General features: G+C 28.4%; 2 protein-coding genes across 3 annotated transcripts; both read right to left on the bottom strand.

Annotated features, from left to right (window-relative positions):
• Positions 1-2,015: 2,015 nt before the first annotated feature.
• LOC139817503 (cytochrome P450 4C1-like) lies at positions 2,016-7,550 on the bottom strand. The gene is made up of 12 exons (XM_071785654.1): positions 7,373-7,550; positions 6,636-6,806; positions 6,303-6,409; positions 6,155-6,245; positions 5,790-5,975; positions 5,574-5,643; positions 5,382-5,508; positions 4,330-4,512; positions 4,185-4,253; positions 3,748-3,910; positions 3,457-3,636; positions 2,016-3,132 (listed from the first exon to the last, which is right to left on the bottom strand). Exons 1-12 carry the CDS (start codon positions 7,374-7,376, stop codon positions 2,975-2,977), a joined length of 1,509 nt encoding a protein of 502 aa, XP_071641755.1. The 5' UTR covers positions 7,377-7,550; the 3' UTR covers positions 2,016-2,974.
• Positions 7,551-15,046: 7,496 nt separating this feature from the next.
• LOC139817501 (cytochrome P450 4C1-like) lies at positions 15,047-19,701 on the bottom strand. 2 transcript variants are annotated; one of them, XM_071785652.1, is made up of 12 exons: positions 19,531-19,701; positions 18,786-18,956; positions 18,452-18,558; positions 18,304-18,394; positions 17,941-18,126; positions 17,728-17,797; positions 17,536-17,662; positions 16,545-16,727; positions 16,400-16,468; positions 15,961-16,123; positions 15,670-15,849; positions 15,047-15,356 (listed from the first exon to the last, which is right to left on the bottom strand). In XM_071785652.1, exons 1-12 carry the CDS (start codon positions 19,532-19,534, stop codon positions 15,199-15,201), a joined length of 1,509 nt encoding a protein of 502 aa, XP_071641753.1. In that variant the 5' UTR covers positions 19,535-19,701; the 3' UTR covers positions 15,047-15,198. The 2 variants fall into 2 exon arrangements, with proteins under 2 accessions (XP_071641753.1, XP_071641754.1); XM_071785653.1 differs by lacking the exon at positions 18,786-18,956.
• Between the last annotated feature and the right edge of the window lie 699 nt (positions 19,702-20,400).

Genomic DNA, 20,400 nt, shown 5'->3' with positions numbered 1-20,400 from the left:
AAGTACATCAACACCCGCATGATTGCTGTCTGGCAAGTACGATTTATACTTAGGGTTTGAAAATACTCAGTTTTTGCGAAGTCCTTCGCCTTCAAGTAAAATCAACTGGAAGCAAATAAAGTAAGTGCGTCTGACTTATCGAGAACTCCCTTATAAAGGAATGCTGTATCTTATCGTTCCTTGAAAATTGTTTCAAAATTATAGTGCAAAATTACTGTTGTTAAACTTTTAAAAGAAGTCATTTTTGTTATCGTGAATACTATATACGACGTATGTATACGTCATTAAAAAATTTTATAATTTTATTTTTTATTTTATTTCATTTCTATTGTATTTTAATAAAAAAAATTGTGTATAGTGTTATTAATAATATGCTATTCAATTATTATTTACATGTTATCACAATAAAATGTTATTTAATATGTACGTGTGTGTTTCTTAAAAAGTGCCTACTAACGACAAAGCGTTATATTTCTTTTCAAATATTATATTTAGTCGAGAGAAATTTTTATAATGCTTAAGGCTTCTGTCTACTCGCCGCTTCTATTCTTGTTTGATGACGTTAGAAGCGAGAAATTGCATGCCAAAAATTCTTGCGCTTTTACGTTAAGATAAAAAGATATATTCATAAAACGCGCGCGGAATTGTAATTTCAGAACATTTGTGAAATATACCGAACACTTTCCTTTGGCTTTAATAATCAATAAATATAATAGCTGTAAAATAATGAAAAATAAAAGAAGACAGGTTAAAAAGATAGATTGCATGTCACGTCAAGTTTACGGTTATTTAGTGATTATTAAAACGTCCTTGCGCGACAATACCAGCTTGACATCGATGTAATACGGAACTTATTACAATACAAATTTCCTGAGAATTTTGTTGCATCTCAGTAACTGAATTATTAATTCGTTGCATTAAATCCCTATAAGTAGATCCCTATAAGTAATCCTTATAAGTCTGTCCATCTCTCTAGTTTAAAGGAAAAAAAATATGTATAAGGTTTTTCTGTCTGTTTTAGTCTATTTAAGTTTCTTGAAATAATTGCTTTAGGGAAATGCTAAAAATATATTATCGATAATAACTTGTCCTTGGCTTTTGCATTCATAGAGAACATATCATTATTGTTAATATTTTTAGGGAAACTTAAACAAATGTTAAACAATAATATATTGTATTACAATAAAGTTACATATATTGTGTCTAATTTTTTAATTATTAATAAATTTTTAATTCTTCATTCACGATGTATTAGATCAAACTATATCGTTTTGTATTTGAGAAAAGACCACAGAGTATAAAATCTTCAAAGTCCATGAAGAAGAACCATACTTTTCTATATATGTAAGTTGGCGATGACCTCTTCAACTCGTTTGCTCTCTCGTCGGTTTCTTTGTATTTCTTAACCACTTTGGTGAAGTCGTCGATATCGTTCGCATTGATTCGGCTTTTCTACTTGGCATCGCCTGATCCACTCGAGTGTCCTTTGAATTTAAACTCAGTCGCGAGTTTCGCGTAATGAGGAAAATATGATTAGACTTTTGCGCACCGAGTCGCCTCAGCAAGCGTTCAAATTATCGTTATGACGGAAGACGTGACAAGAAAGAAGATGCCCTTTCTATCCAATATGTTCCTTATACTATCGTAATTATGCTAGTAATTTACATCTAGAATCGAAACTACATGTTCAGTTAAGAGGAATAACAAACGTGAAGTTTATATATGTATATATATTTTTTTCATAGTAATACGCCAGATTATACAATAAGTATTTTTTATATAATATTTCTTTACTGAATTACTTCTTTCTTAAATTATCAGAACGATCTACGAATACGATGGACAACATTTTATTGTAGAATCATAGATATGTATATCTAACATATAATTGAATTCAAATATTTATGCAAAATAAACTTAGTTATTTATTATTATCAAATATTAATATATGTATATGCTCATACAATAATTTCTTCTAACGATTCTTCCTTGTAGTCTGTTTGTAATGTCATTTCCTCTCGCGACTATACTATTCCAAGGGCATCGCTCTATGATCCTCTTATATGCTTCAAATTTAGAGCACGCGTGCGGTAGTAAATTGCTAGGTTTTTTCCAAGAATATGCGGACTTATGTGATTCTCCATTCGCGAACCGCTCTGTGCATGCAGATCGTATCATAATTATACAAAATATTTTAACTGTTTAACTTCTTTAAATTCAAGACGAATATATTTAATCTCTAATCTACTTTGCCAATTTCAACAACTAAAATACTTATTCATGAAAAGTCTGTGGCCGGTATTCATAGTCGGTTCTTATATTTAAAACCGTCTTAAGTACGATTTTAAGATGTTATGAACCAATCACAGAGCCGTATTAGCATCTTAAGATATTACTTAAGACGGTCTTGAAATCGAAATGAGATCTGACTATATATACCGGCCTATGTTTCTTATTCAAGAAGTCACAAAATACATCGTAACTTCGTACATTATTTACGTGGATGTCGAAAGTTGAAAGTAAGAATCAAATAGACTTTTATGAGTAGATTACATGTAAGAGAGAATTATAAAATGTAACTTTTGCTATGTATGTGCTCGCGTATTCTATTATATAATAGTATCGCAAAATTAGAATTGATAAAATCAATTACAGATTAGCAGAAATCTATTTTTAGAGAATTATTAAAAATAAATTGACTGCCTATCTTTAGAAGTATAATTTGTTAAATCATAATATATGTGTGTTCATTGAATTAGAACTGTATTTCTTTTTTATGTTTTATCTTTTTGTATAGTTAATATACATATAGAATATTAAAATGTTAATTATTTCTAATTAATTTATTACAGAATATTAATAAGTAATACAATTTAACATTAAAAGTACTTATATTAAAACTTCTAATGCATTGTAAAGAATAGAATAATAATCTATTGTAATTTATGTTATCAATTATCATAAAAGACTGTTATCATATACGAGATATGGAGAATCTCGCATTTCGAGTTCGTAATATGAGATCGTTTGTTATTTCAACGTCATTTACGTTGCTGACAGTTGTTGTAAATCGAAATCGTCGCAACAAATTTACGATTATCGTCGCCGCGGATAAGTACGTATATCTTTGACCTAAAAGTGGAAAATGTAAAGAAGAATGTAAAGTGTGGAACAAATAAAGAATTAATCACACAATCGATAACTAATACAACGTCTTAATATTTAACGAAATATATTGAATGTGGTTATTCTATGGTAAACTTTTACGACTTGTTTCATTTAAAATAATGCAAAAATCTTGGAATGTATTACAAGTTTCTCGAAAGAAAGCAAAGCTCATGAACTTTAATGGAAATTGAGTATGTAAGGCGACACAATAGAAAGATAATTTAACAAAATTTTACCAAACAACTACATGGTTTTTAAAATAAATAACTTATATTATGGAATATTTACCCAAACAATCTCTGAGGCCCGTACCAAACGGAATATACGTATAACGAAGACGCCTGGACGAATTTTCAGGCGAAAATCGTTCAGGAATGAATTCCAATGGCTTATACCAATACGCAGGGTTACGATGAATAGCAAATACTGGAATCATAACGTAACATCCATCCGGCAAAGTACATGATTCTGAAATGGATAAAGCTCCTTTTAGTAATTTCATAAAAATATTACATTAATCTAATAATTCATATTAATTTTATCCATAGACTTAGTAGATAATAGGATATATAAGAATACCAAGCTTTATATCTCCTGTAAGTTGGCGCGAAATAATAGGTACTATAGGAAACAATCTAAATGTCTCTTGGTACACCATATAAAAATACCGCATGCTAAGGAGATGTTGGGCATCAATCTTGTTATTATTAAATGTGACAGATATTTCCTCTCGCAGTTTTTCCTAGGGAATCAAATGTAAAGACAATAACAAATAAACATCTAAAAAATAGTATAAGAAATTAACTTAGTGTTATTCCAAATTAATTTAAACAACAAGCTGAACAAATGATTGCTAGAAAATAATTATTCTCCTACAATTCATAATACGAATAAAATATTTTTTCATCTTACGTTGTTTTGTTTTTACTGCACAAATCATAGATATACAATATGAAAGTATTTCCATACATATAGTGTTCATATTATACTGTAATATTTGTAATAATTTTACTAACTTGCACTTCTGTATGCATTGCCAGCATAAGTATAATGAAAGTTGTCAGTTCCGTGATAACACTTTGAATCTGCAAGACATAAATTAATATTAATATAAATATATACTAGTGTAATATTCAGCTTTTATAGAATAAATGAAATTACAGCAGCAAAAAAACTTCTAGCATCGTCGAAGAAATTCTCGTCGCTCACTTCGCAGGATTTGCTCCTAACATTATTACGTAGTTCTTCCACACGATTCCAGTAGTTGGTGAAAATAGGTTTTGGCCTTTCAGAAATCTCATTATTATCTTGTAGAGCAGTGTGACTTATTGCCTTTCGTGCTATCTACATTAAAAAGTATATTGCTTTTTAAAGTGGATATAAATACCAATACTGTCACTAAAATTCCTATTTGGAATATAATTTTATTATAAAAATACTATTAACGGTATAGAAATATCAATAACACGATGTCTCATACTAAAGTCCGCGAATTAGTGACATAGTTGAATTGTGACTTTATTTAAAATAATTCCTCTTGGAATGCTATGTGAAGAATGTCAGCGTTTCTTTTACCCCTATATTTTACTAATATTTTTCGAATTTGCTTTATTATTGAAGTTCTTATTGTTTCCATCCATATTGCTTTAACCATTATATTATCAATATTTCTAAAATATGTTTTTTTACGTTTTTTTATCATGCAAAAAAAATTTTTTTTTTTGGAAATCTAAAAATATCACAGAAAAAAGATCTAGTGAATAAAAAGAATATTCGATCATAGTAATTTATTTGTTCAAAAGTTTCCCCCAAAACTTGTGCGCACAGTACACACTGTCGTAATGTAAGAACTATTTAATGAGCTGTAACACAAACTGAGTTTGAAATGATATGAAAAATAGAAGAGACGTTAGAATTCATGTACAACGTCCACCAAAAAGGCCACTTTGCAAAACAATCACACTCTAGCTTAGCAAGTATGTACTGGCGCTTATGTTCGCGAACTTTACGTGAACATATGGGTACCAATTGTAAGTATATATGAGAACGCATCTCTCTCAATGTAATGCTTATCGCATTAATGAGAGCTAAATATCTCACAAGCATATATGTTTTGATCGTGCAAGATGTGACAATCATATATTTTCTCGTATGTCATAAACTTAATCACTTATATCAAATAGTTATATAAAAGACATTTGTGTGAAATTTACATTGTAGATGAAATCTAGTATGTTCTCTCGAGCGATACGCAATTGTTTTCGGCTTTCAGTCAGGGGCAAAATGGATTCCAACTGTAGCCACGGTTTTATTGTTTTGTTATGTGCATCTTTGATTAATCTGCAATAATTATTAAAATTATTAATTAACATATGAATGATAAAGATGCTACTATAAATACATACTTTTCCTGCCAATACACTATCTCGTCGTCTTCACGCTTATGTTCTGATCTTTGAATACCCATCATTGTCACTGTAAATTAACATTTGTCAACTTTTGATCGTGCGTAGCATAATTAATAATAATAGTAATTTGTATCTCAAAGTAACTTATTGTTAAAAATCAAATTATAGATAAAATGTTCTTTTTCAAGTACGTGGGGGTACCATAGTTCTCACCTAAAAATGTATCAAACGCGTATTGAACCATGTATGGTTTAAGCTCAAACATTGGGCCATCAACATTTTTTTCTATAGTGCTTGCACAAAGATTGCTATAAGTATCGAAAAATGTTACATATTCGGATAAATACTTGAGATTCAAGAGGGGCTCTATTATTTTTCGTCGAAGCCTCTGAGGTGCACCTATCAATATCAAAGACAATATTAAACATGAGAAAACAGATACCTACATCATATCACTTTGATACTAATTTTTTACTAAATTAAATCTATATATTGTGTTATTATTGCACAAAATTCAATATTTAGTTAAAAAGATAAGTGTACAAAAAACAAATATTTGTCATATTCTGATATAATACCTGAAGTTCTGATAAGTCCATCACCAAGAAACATTTCCCATGTTTTGGTCACTGAACTTTTGTAGGTGCCATTTACGTTCGCGAGCACACACTGCATATTTAACTCGATGTATTTTCTGTCGTGATTATTACTTTTTTATAAACTTACCTTATAATCCTCGGGTTTCGCAAGTACTACGAACACATCAGTTCCAAAGATAAGACGAGTAAGGTTCCCATATTTTTTAGTTATTGAATCTACATAATTTAGTAAATCTGCAAAATTATACATATAATATCGTTTGTAAAATTAGCAAGATATTTTTTAAAAAATAGTTTTAAAAACTTGCAAATTATAAAATTATTTACGTGACAAAAATCGGTATTTATATGATATATAAATAAAAAGGTATATATTTACTTCAAGTATTTTGGTTCAACATCAAGCTCAACTTAAATAGATATTACACCTTAAAATTATAACTAAAGACATTTTAATTACCTTTATAATCGTAAGCAATTTGCAATGAGTTGACAAAAGATGAAAGTATAGACACACCAGGCAGCGAAAAAGCAAATTCTAAATTTCTTTTTAATTTGTAAATTTCTTTCTTATTTACTTTGAAAATAAATATCATAAGCAAAATTGGAACAATTGCTGCTAAAAGTATATCTACAACAATAAATATATTTTAACTAGTTATATGATTGATATACACATTAATTTTTAGTAAGAATTAAAGATACACATTAATTTCATAAGAAATATATTGCCATTTTCACTCATTTACCCAAGCATATATTGTTCATATTTTGTATTAATACTAGAAAATGCCTGAAAATTTTATACATGTCATTTAAAATATAATGTAACAAGTGTTAACAGTAAAAAAATAGTAATAACAAAAATATAACTATTAGATAATTATCCAGAATAAAAAAAGAATGGTCTTCGGGAGAAGCAAGAATGAAAATAATGATTTGTTGCAACTGTATCACGTATTATTTAAAAATTTCGTGGTCTGTCAAAATAACAATCAGATGTTAAACTTGATATATTAAATATTAAGCTAAAATATAGCCTTAATCAGAAATACTTAATCTCTGCATTAAAAAATATATATTAAAATCTTATTTAATATAATGTATTAAATGTGTAATGTTAGGTATTCGCAATGTGTATATTCGCAATAAGTTCGTATATATAAGTACTATTTTTTAAATCTTGTATCTACTTACGCATGTTTCACTGTTTCTCCTTTATCCTTTCGATTTTCAATATTCAAAAATATTCTACGAGTTAATAGATCTCGATTATATTTATTTCACAATTATTGTTATTATTCTACTTTTTATCAGCCAAAATGCAACACATTCAGAATATATCAGGTAAATTGCAACAGAAAAAGTACATGAGTAACATGAGTAGGACCTTATATAAGCAAAGATCGATTGTAGATAGTTATACATGTAATGTATAACAATCGATTTTAAATTTTAAATCTTACGATAACTTACGATAACTTACGATAACTTGTACAGACATTAGCATAGATAATTTAACAAAAATATATAATATGCCAATAAAATTTACTTATATCTTATAATAGCTATACTTTAAAATATAACATAAGTAATAAGCGTCTTACATCAGTGAAGTACATCTTGATCAAAATAACAAGTTTAACTTTGCATCTCGGTATTGTGCAATTGACACTTTTCATTTTTAGATCAGTTATTGTTATTTCTATGTTCCGCTTACATATTCTCTCTCACGTTTTAAAATTGTTTTAAGGAATTTAATATTTTACATCTTTTAACGTATTTATCTTATTGTTAGTCCTAAAAAGTCATCAAAAAGTCTTTCCAAAAAATATATTTTTATTATAATTTATGATTGCGATATTAAGTTTTATTTTCTAGATCTAACAAATTTTTGTCATTTTATCCATCATACTTTTATTTTATATATTTATATAATTATATTGTTCGATATATTGTGATCTGAAATTAAATTTTCTGTAACGAATAAACTTATTCTCCGCACTATTGATTCTATTAACACTTGATATTTAATACTCGATAAGCATGGCGTATAATAAAAAAATCAGTTAGAATTGGTATATTAAAATACGAGTATTTTGGCTGACATTAAAAAAAAAATAGATGGATAAAAACAGGACATTGGTGTAGTCTTATTGTATATAATTAAAAAATAAAAACACTTTTACTATATAAATCAAACTCAAGCTATATCTATTAAGCCTACTTAGAATTTGATCAACAGTCCTAAACAGTTATTAAGATTTGATAATCTCGGGTACTCGCAACTCTCCGGCTCGCGTAAAGATACACACGGTCACGCGTTGCGCGTTTACTTTGCGCGAGACACTGCCGTGTCTCTTGATATAGTCTTGTTGAAGTACAGCATTTCTTTTTTCCATAAACTCTTTTATAGATTGCGTCTAACTATTAATTATTTATAGATTACCAGCGTAATCTGTACTTACCTTTTTTTTAAAAGGTAATTTTTTAATAATATATTTTTTTAATATGTTAAATATTTTTAAGCAGTATATGATTTAAAGACAGTATAATATTTATAGTGCTTTTATGTATTTTGCAATATTTTATTTATTTTAAGACTGTGTTATTACTCATCCCTTGTAATCATAATCTTCTTAATAATCTTTTCCATCCACAAAATTACGATAAATAATTTCGCTCTCTTTTTTCCAATACCTTTCTTTTTCTAGATCTCCATTAATCTCGTAGAATATTTTTGCTTATTGAAAATCAAAAGAATAAAAGAGAAACAGTGAAGCATATGGAAGTATAAGATAAAAAAGTGGAATTTTTTATTGGAAGACGTGTGTTGCAAGATATCGGAGAGAATGATGTTGTGAGGTTTTGAGACTGTCCTGCGGGTGACGATTGCGACGACAATGGCGACGATAGTGAGGAGAGTGAACGACGAGAATTGATAAATGTCTTGGGTTCACATTATGTAATAGTGATATATTAGAAACGCATATCTATCTCTAAAATGTATATTATACAGTTTTGGTCGGACGAAGAGAAAAGCTGAGAAGATAAGAGAAAACTAAACCAAATAAATATACTTTATCTAAAATATGGCTTTGAACATCTTAATGTTTATTTTATTTATATTTTTCGAACTGCAGGACTAATATAAAGTACTAGTATAAGTTATTTAGATCCCGTTGATACACACTTGATAAAACGAATGCAACTGCGATAGTTAGCGCTCTTTGTACTGTTGTACGCTATGCATCCGAACGATTATTTTCGAAATTCTTTTCTGATCTAAATATCAAAAGTGATAATCAAGAATATCAAGATAATTAATTGTATATTATCAGACAGGCGACATTATTAATAAGAAATTATAATTTCAATGCACTTATATAAGCTTAATAAATTCTTTGACGTCAATAATTTCAATTGTTAAATAAAATATTTCTTTCTACATAAATTAGAAAACTTATAGTTACAATATACATATGAGCCTATGAACAATGTTTCTGCAATATGCACATATCATTTTCATTTATTGCATAAAACATTATGCATATTCTTTTTATTATCTACAAAAATTGAATATGTTGTAATTATTATGTTCTTGTAAATTTAAAAAGAATTTTCCGACGACGCATATAAAACTTTCCATCTTAGGACTCGATACGTGATAAATATTAAATGACAAATATTAAATTATTTGTTCATGTTAGCTTAACTTTAGCGATATTTTGCTTATGTAATTATCAAATAATTGTAGAATATAAAAGTCTAATAAAAATCAAGACTAAATTTAGTTTAGGTTATCCATGTGTACATTATATCTATGTATTTTTTCAGCTATCGCAGCGTGTATTTGCGGTAACTTCCGCTAAGGATGCGATAATGCTAGAAAATTACATATATATTACGTACATGTAATTTAACGATTACTCATCCATCGTAGATTTAACGATTACTCATCCGCCATAAAGAAAAGAAGATGCATCTTTAGAGGCAAAAGAGTGTCATTGATCTTCATTATTTACATTAGAATACACATGCTAATATGATCAGTAAGTTTTATATTTCACTATTTTACGTTCTCTCGTAAAAATATATTTAAAACTAACGCTACACTATTCTGAACTACATCAAGTGTAGAAACGAAATTGTTTGAACACTAAGAAACTTATTTAGTTAAATAAAACAAAATTGAAATTTTGAGCAACACCTACCATAAGAGCTTATAAAGCTGGATCTAATCAATCAAATCTTAAAGATTTATATATGAAATAAAGGTAGAAAAAACTGAGAAATATAATAGAAATAGAAATTGATCGATATCTCAAAATTTGCAGAAGTTAGAGCAACCACAGACATTTCTCCAAAAATTACAAATTTTATTAAAAAAGAACCTTTTTTTACCGATCATCGGCAAATTCAATACCAGCCTTCCTTACAATGATACCCTATCGATAAAAAAAAAAAAAAAATTCAGCCCGATATCTCAAAATTTGCGGAAGTTAGAGCAATCACGAACATCAAATCCGTACACACACATACATACACACACACACACACGGACATTTTTTTTAATGCAATTTTTCGACGTTTTATAACATTCTGAACACATTGGCAGCGGCAACTAAAAAAATTTTTTTTCACGAAAACAAAGCCTTTTCTTCACTGTTAAAGGTTAGAGAATGAAATTTAAACCAATATCATGAGTTACATTTATTTTGTTATTTCTAACTACCATGCATGTGCGTCAAAATTTATTAATTTGAAACAAAATAGGATTATTTTAACTCCATTGGTTTAGTCAAATTAACATTGTTTTAGTTAAATTAACTATATTACATATTGAGTAAGAGCAGTGGCGACCTATGGAATAGTTAAAAATTACTCAAAATTGAGTTCAATTTAACCCTATGAATTCAACAGTGCTCTATGAGGAAGCAATATGTTCTGAACAACAAAATTATTACATTTTAATTTTTTAGCATATGTGATTCTTTTTGCTACCCATCCCTTACAGAAATTTAATACTGTAAGTGATTATTTGGCTAGTGATTAATTACTTACTTTGAGTATTAAAAATACTGTTTTTAATGATTTTAATACTCAAAATAAGTAATTAATTACTAGCCAAATAATCACTTACAGTATTAAATTTCTATAAGGGATTTACTTTAGTTCGATAAATTCTCGTTCAGTCGAACATTTTACATTTACCAACCACAGGAAAGCTTAAAGGTTCGTAATATATAATACGAAAGTTGTCTATAAATTGCAATAAATTATTTTAATTTTTATTTTAGGTTAATAGATAAGGCACAGATATTGAAACTTTTCTTTTAAAAATATTGTAAAATTTCTCGAATAACTGCATGTAATTATAGGGTGCGTTCCACTTAAGGATGTATGGGTGACATCTCAAAGCATTACCAAAAATCTAAAAATTTCATAGATTGTTCTATTATTACGTCTAAGTATCTGTGTAAAATTTCAGCACAATTCTCTTACTGGTTTAAGTTATTTAATTTTTTTGTTTACATTAATTTTTATCATATCTCGGGATTGGCTGCACCAATCTTATTCGGACTAGTCGCAATCGAAAGCTTGTATCGACATTATATTTAAAAAATGTCGTTAGATTTTTTATTACGGTTTTAGTTTCTGAGATATTTTAATCAAAAGTTTGTTGACGTATGAAATTTCTTCTTATTCTTATAATTTGATGAGGAAATAGCATTACGAATTAAATCAAATTTTGTACATATGCTAATGAAACTATGATAAATATTCGTTTCACATCGCAGTGAGGCAGTACAGATCGATGTATTGAAAGTGTAAACACAGTCAATATCGAAATTTTATCGAAATTTTTTACGATATTCAACATTTTTCGGCATTTTGATTCCGCGTTTAAAAGGTGACAGGCAGTAATGCCAACGTAGAAAATAATGCGGTGTTGCCATATTTAAAGCTGGCATTAAATGGTATATTTTATGTTTACATTTTGTTTTAAAATTATTAATTAAATATATATAACTTATTACTTTTATATTAAATATATATCGATACCTATAGTAACCGAAAATCGTCTTATAAATTCATCGTTTTTTCGTTTTTTGCAGTTGATTTCAGGGCATTTTCAAGACCAAAAGTTTCTGTCGTTGTTACGAAAAATATTAATTATAAATATTCCCTTTCTTGAAGACGTTAAAAATGATGTTATTTTACGATAGTTGAACTTCTTATGTAATATAAATTTATTTATTTTATATTTCAAACGATATAAACCTAAGAAATCTGCAGTTTTCAAATTTTAATCACTTTTTGCTGGTATTGTACAACCCAAACATCCACGCTCACAAAGCTCGCGAGCATCATTCGTCCTTGTTTAACATTTAACAAACAACAAGGATGAAATGATTCCACAAGCGTTGCGAGCGTTAAGTGGAACGCACCCATAAAACTATGGAAAATCTAATCTCTAGATAATTTTATATTATATTAATCAAAGTTAGTACATATATATTACGGTTAGATAGTATAAGTTAATTAATATGATGTAATAACACTTGAAATTACAATTAGCAGATACCGAATGTTTTTTAAACTATTCCAAAAAGTGCTGCAATCTTTGTTTGGACAAATAGGTGAAGAATTTATAAATCAATTAAAACCTGCGGTGCCTTCTTTTAAGATAAATTTAATTTAAAGTAAAGCTTATTGATAAACCAATTGAAGAAAATGGAGCGTCATATATTCTATATTTAAGTAAAAACTACAAATGTTTCGGACCTTTATAGGACCATCCTCAGTGTCGCATAACAATTAAGTCATTCAGTTAAAAATTAGGTTAAAAAGTTAATATACGTTACAAAAAAAAATTAAATTAACGCCTTAATCTATTAAGTGGTAATCCAGCCTATCAGTCTTTCATTTGCGTTGGCTATCTCGTCCGACATCCGCGAATATCGGACGTCCACATGATTCGGGAAAACGCATTTGCGCCGATACATGTGTCCGCCGCGTCCAGTACTCATGGCGGCTTTATACGTACTCTTTATGGATAGAGCGTATCGGTCACTGCCAGTAACAGGGAAATACTGCTCTTGCTGTTAACTATTGCCTTTTGCTCTAAGTTATAGCGGCGCGTATGGATCCAATGTCATATTGGCCGTGCCGTTCATAATTTTTCCATAGTCTTTTGTGCCCTTCAACTTTGTCGAACAGATGCCGCAGGCGCAAAGTTTTGAAGTATTTTCAAAATTCTCTTTAATGACATCGAAGGAACAACTCAGTCGTGATCAGCAAATAAAGATTTGCATGAAAGGTTTGCATCACGCCTCCAAAGTTGCCGACCGCGTCAATCTTACGGTGAAAATATCTTTTCAAATCAACATGTTTTCTTTAGAATTATTAGAAAATATTGTAACTGTGCTTTCTAAAAAAAAAATCTTATTTTTTCTTGCCACTCTTGTCAGACGTTTGCGTACCGAGTCGCCTCAGCAAGCGTTCAAATTATCGTTACGACGAGAACGTGACAAGAAAGAAGATGTCCTTTCTATCCAATATGTTCCTTATACTATCGTAATTACGCTAGTAATTTACATCTAGAACGTGAAGTTTATATATGTATATATATACATATTTTATAGTAATACGCCAGATTATACGATAAGTATTTTTTATATAAAACGATCTACGAATACGATGGACAAGATTTTATTGGAATCATAGATATGTATTCTAACATATAATTGAATTCAAATCCTATTCATGCGAAGTAGACTTAGTTACTTATTCTTATTAAATATTAATATATGTATATGCTCGTACAATAATTTCTTCTAAAGATTTTTTCTTGTAGTCTGTTTGTAATGTCATGCACGAATACTTGCGTGTCAAAGTTTCGAAACATTATTTGAACAGATGTTTCCTCTCGCGACTATACTATTCCAAGGGCATCGCTGTGTGATCCTCTTATGCTTCAAATTTAGAGCACGCGTGCGGTAGTAAATTGCTAGGTTTTTCCCAAGAATATGCGGACTTATGTGATTCTCCATTCGCGAACCGCTCTGTGTGTGTATGCAGATCGCATCATAATTATACAAAATATTTTCACCGTTTAACTTCTTTAAATTCAAGACAAATATATTTCATCTCTAATCTACTTTGCAAAGTTCAAGAACTAAAATACTTATTCATGAAAAGTCTACGGTCGGTATTCATAGTCGGTTCTTATATTTAAGACCGTCTTAAGTACAATCTTAAGATGTTACGAACCAATCACAGAGTCGTAGCAGCATCTTAAGATATTACAAGACGGTCTTGAAATCGAAATGAGATCTGACTCTGATTATGAATACCGGCCTATGTTTCTTATTCAAGAAGTCACAAAATACATCGTAACTTCGTACATTATTCACGTAGATGTTGAAAGTTGAAAGTAAGAAACAAATAAGACTTTTATGAGTAGATTACATGTAAGAGAGAATTATTGTATAAAATGTAACTTTTGCTATATGTATATATACTCGCGTATTCTATCATATAATAGTATTGCAAAATTAGAATTAATAAAATCAATTACAGATTAGCAGAAATCTTTTTAGAGAATTTTTAAAACTAATTGACCGCCTATCTTTAGAAGTATAATTTATTAAATCATAATATATGTGTGTTCATTGAATTAGAACTGTATTTCTTTTTTATGTTTTATCTTTTTGTATAGTTAATATACATATAGAATATTAAAATGTTTTATTATAATTTATACAAAAAGTTTTTCATATTTTATAACTTTACTGTCTTAAATTCTGAAAAGACAGTTGTAGGAAGAAATAAAAAGTACCAAAAAATTGTGCCGATATTGCAGTATTAATTGTATAAGTGAATCTAATCAATTTATTGCAGAATAAGTAATACAATTTAACATTGAAAGTACTTATATTAAAACTTCTAATGCACTATAAAGAATACAATAATAATCCATTGTAATTAATGTTATCAATTATCATGAAAGACTGTTATCATATACGAGATATGGAGACTCTCGCATTTCGAGTTCGTAATACGATATCGTTTGTTGTTTCAACGTCATTTACGTTGCTGACAGTTGTTGTAAATCGAAATCGTCGCAACAGATTTACGATTATCGACGCCGCGGATAAGTACGTATATCTTTGACCTAAAAGTGAAAAATGTAAAGTGTGGAACAAATAAAGCATTAATCACACAATCAATAACTAATACAACGTCTTAATATTTAACGAAATATATTGAATGTGGATATTCTATGGTAAACTTTTACGACTTGTTTTATTTAAAATAATGCAAAAATCTTGGAATGTATTACGAGTTTCTTGAAAGAAAGCAAAGCTCATAAACTTTAATGGAAATTGAGTATGTAAAGCGACACAATAGAAAGATAATTTAACCAAAATTTTCCCAAACAACTACATGGTTTTTAAAATAAATAACTTATATTATGGAATATTTACCTAAACAATCTCTGAGGCCCGTACCAAACGGAATAAACGTATAACGAATACGGCTGGACGAATTTTCAGGCGAAAATCGTTCAGGAATGAATTCCAATGGCTTATACCAATACGTAGGGTTACGATGAATAGCAAGTATTGGAATCATAACGTAACATCCATCCGGCAAAGTACATGATTCTGAAATAAATAAAGCTCCTTTTCGTAACTTTAAAAAAATATTACATTAATCTAATAATTTATATTAATTTTATTCATAGACTTAGTAGATAATGGGATATATAAGAATACCAAGCTTTATATCTCCTATAAGTTGGCGCGAAATAATAGGTACTACAGGAAACAATCTAAATGTCTCTTGGTACACCATATGAAAATACCGCATGTTAAGGAGACGTTGGGCATCAATCTTGTTATTATTAAAAGTGACAGATATTTCCTCTCGCAGTTTTTCCTAGGGAATCAAATGCAAAGACAATAACAAATAAACATATAAAAAATAGTATAAAAAATTAACTTAGTGTTATTCCAAATTAATTTAAACAATAAGCTGAACAAATGATTGCTAGAAAATAATTATTCTCCTACAATACATAATACGAATAAAACATTTTTTCATCTTATGTTGTTTTGTTTTTACTGCACAAAGCGTAGACATACAATATAAAAATATTTCCATACATATATAATATTCATATTATATTGTAATATTTGTAATAATTTTACTAACTTGCACTTCTGTATGCATTGCCAGCATAAGTATAATGAAAGTTGTCAGTTCCGTAATAACATTTTGAATCTACAAGACATAAATTAATATTAATATAAATATATACTCGTGTAATATTAAGCTTTTATAGAATAAATAAAATTACAGCTGCAAAAAAACTTCTAGCATCGTCGATGAAATTCTCGTCGCTCACTTTGCAGGGTTTGCTCCTAACATCATTACGTAGTTCTTCCACACGATTCCAGTACTTGGTGAAAAAAGGTTTTGGCCTTTGAGAAATCTCATTATTATCTTGTAGAGCAGTGTGACTTATTGCCTTTCGTGTTATCTACATTAAAAAGTATATTGCTTTTTAAAGTAGACATAAATAACAGTACTGTTACTAAAATTCCTATTTGGAATATAATCTTATTATAAAAATACTATTAAACGGTATAGAAATATCAATAACACGATGTCTCATACTAAAGTTCGCGAATTAGCGACATAGTTGAATTGCGACTTTATTTAAAATAATTCCTTTTGGAATGCCATGTCAGCGTTTCTTTTACCGTTATATTTTACCTTAGCAGTAATAGTTTTCGAATTTGCTCCAAAATATGTTTCTTTTACGTTTTTTATCGTGCAAAAAAATTTTTGTATTTTTTCGGAAATATAAGAATATCACAGAAAAAAGATCTAGTAGATAAAAAGAATATTCAATCATAGTAATTTATTTGTTGGTCAAAAGTTTCCCCCAAACCCAGTACACACTATCGTAATGTAAGAACTATTTGATGAGCTGTAATACAAACTGAATTTAAAATGATATGAAAGATAGAAGAGACGTTAGAATTCATGTACAACGTCCACCAAAGAGGCCACTTTGCAAAACAATCACATTCTAGCTTAGCAAGTAAATATGTACTGGCGCTTATGTTCGCGAATTTTACGTGAACATATGGGTACTAATTGTGAGTATATATATGAGAACGCATCTCTCTCAATGTAATGCTTATCTCATTAATGAGAGCTAAATATCTCAGAAGCATATATGTTTTGGTCGTGCAAGATGTGACAATTATATTTTCTCGTATGGCATAAATTTAATGACTTATATCAAATAGTTATGTAAAAGACATTTGTGTGAAATTTACATTGTAGATGAAATCTAATAAAATCTCTCGAGCGATACGCAATTGTTTTCGGCTTTTAGTCAGGGACAAAATGGATTCCAACTGTAGCCACGGTTTTTTTGTTCTGTTATGTGCATCTATGATCAATCTGCAATAATTATTAAAATTATTAATTAACATATAAATGATAAAAATGCTACTATAAATACATACTTTTCCTGCCAATACACTATCTCGTCCTTTTCATGCTTATGTTCTGATCTTTGAATACCCATCATTGTCACTGTAAATTAACATTTGTCAACTTTTGATCGTGCGTAGCATAATTAATAATAATAGTAATTTGTATCTCAAAGTAGCTTGTTAAAAATCAAATTATAAATAAAATGTTCTTTTTCAAGTACGTGGGAGTACCATAGTTCTCACCTAAAAATGTATCAAACACGTATTGTACCATGTATGGTTTAAGCTCAAACATTGGGCCATCAACATTTTTTTCTATAGTGCTTGCACAAAGATTGCTATAAGTATCGAAAAATGTTACATATTCGAATAAATACTTGAGATTCAAGAGGGGCTCTATTATTTTTCGTCGAAGCTTCTGAGGTGGTCCTATCAATATCAAAGACAATATTAAACATGAGAAAACAGATACCTACATCATATCAATTTAATACTAATTTTTTACTAAATTAAATCTATATACTGTGTTATTGCATAAAATTCAACATTTTAGTTAAAAAGATAAGTGTACAAAAAACAAATATTTGTCATATTCTGATAAAATACCTGAAGTTCTGGCAAGTCCATTACCAAGAAATCTCTCCCATGATTTGGTCACTGAACCTTTGTAGTTGCCATTTACGTTCGCGAGCACACACTGCATATTTAACTCGATGTATTTTCTGTCGTGATTATTACTTTTTTATGAACTTACCTTATAATCCTCGGGTTTCGCGAGTACTACGAACACATTAGTTCCATAGATAAGACGAGTAAGGTTTCCATATTTTTTAATTATTGAATCTACATGATTTAGTAAATCTGCAAAATTATACATATAATATCGTTTGTAAAATTAGCAAGATATTGTTGAAAAAATAGTTTTAAAAACTTGCAAATTATAAAATTATTTACGTGACAAAAATTGGTATTTATATAATATATAAATAAAAAGGTATATATTTACTTCAAGTATTTTGGTTCAACATCAAGCTCAACTTAAATAGATATTACACCTTAAAATTATAATTAAAGACATTTTTAATCACCTTTATAATTGTAAGCAATTTGCAATGAGTTGACAAAAGATGAAAGTATAGACACACCAGGCAGCGAAAAAGCAAATTCTAAATTTCTTTTTAATTTGTAAATTTTTTTCCTATTTACTTCGAAAATAAATATCATAAGCAAAATTGGAACAATTGCTGCTAAAAGTATATCTACAAAAATAAATATATTTTAACTGGTTATATGTTTGATATACACATTAATTTAGTAAGAATTAAAGACACATTAATTTCATAAGAAATAAATTGCCATTTTCACTTATTTACCCAAACATATATTGTTTATATTTTGTATTAGTAATAGAAAATGTCTGAAAATTTTATACATGTCATTTAAAATATAACGTAACAAGTTTTAACAGTAGAAAAATGGTAATAACAAAAATATAACTATTAGATAATAATCCAGAATAAAAAAATTTCTTCGCATTAGAAAAGAATGGTCTTCGGGAGAAGTAAGAATAAAAATAATGATTTGCTACAACTGTATCACGTATTATTTAAAAATTGCGTGGTCTGTCAAAATAATAATCAGATGTAAAACTTGATATAGTATATGTTAAGCTAAGATATAGCCTTTATCAGAAATACTTATTCTCTGCATTAAAAAATATATATTAAAATCTAATTTAATATGTTTTAAATGTGTAATGTTAGGTATTTGCAATGTGTATATTCACAATAAATTCGTACAAAGTACCATTTTTTAAATCTTGTATCTACTTACGCATGTTTCACTGTTTCTACTTTATCCTTTCGATTTTCAATATTCGAAAAAATTCTACGAGTTAATAGATCTCGATTATATTTATTTCACAATTATTGTTATTATTCTACTTTTTATCAGCCAAAATGCAACACTTTTAGAACATATCAGGTAAATTGCAACAGAAAAAGTACGCGAGTAACATGAGTAGGACCTTATATAAGGAAATATCGATTGTAGATAGTTATACATATAATGTATAACAATCGATTTTAAATTTTAAATGTTACGATAACTTGTACAGATATTAGCATAGATAATTTGACAAAAATATATAATATGCCAATAAAATTTACTTATATCTTATGATATTTACATAAAAAGTTTAACCTTGCTTCTCGGTATTGTGCAATCGAAACTTTTCATTTTTAGATCAATTAATATTGTTATTTCTATGTTCTGCTTACATATTCTATCTCACGTTTTAAAATTGTTTTAAGGAATTTAATATTTTACATCTCTTAACGTATTTATCTTACAATTAGTCCTAAAAAGTCATCAGTCTTTCAAAAAAATATATTTTTATTGTAATTTATGATTGCGATATTAAGTTGTATTTTCTAGATCTAAAAAATTTTTGTCATTTTATCCATCATACTTTTATTTTATATTTTTATATAATTATATTGTTCGATATATTGTGAACTATAAAATTAAATTTTCTGTAACGAATAAACTTATTCTCCTCGCTATTGATTCTATTAACACTTGATATTTAATACTCGATAAGCATAGCGTATAATGAGAAAATCAATTAGAATCGATAAATTAAAATATAAGTATTTTGGCTGATATAAAAAAAAATAGATGGACAAAAACACGACATTTTGG

This window comes from Temnothorax longispinosus, chromosome 8, assembly GCF_030848805.1.
Source record: "Temnothorax longispinosus isolate EJ_2023e chromosome 8, Tlon_JGU_v1, whole genome shotgun sequence".
NCBI lineage: Eukaryota > Metazoa > Arthropoda > Insecta > Hymenoptera > Formicidae > Temnothorax > Temnothorax longispinosus.
Note: the sequence above shows the minus strand (reverse complement) of the source record. Positions and strands in the feature narration are given on the sequence as shown.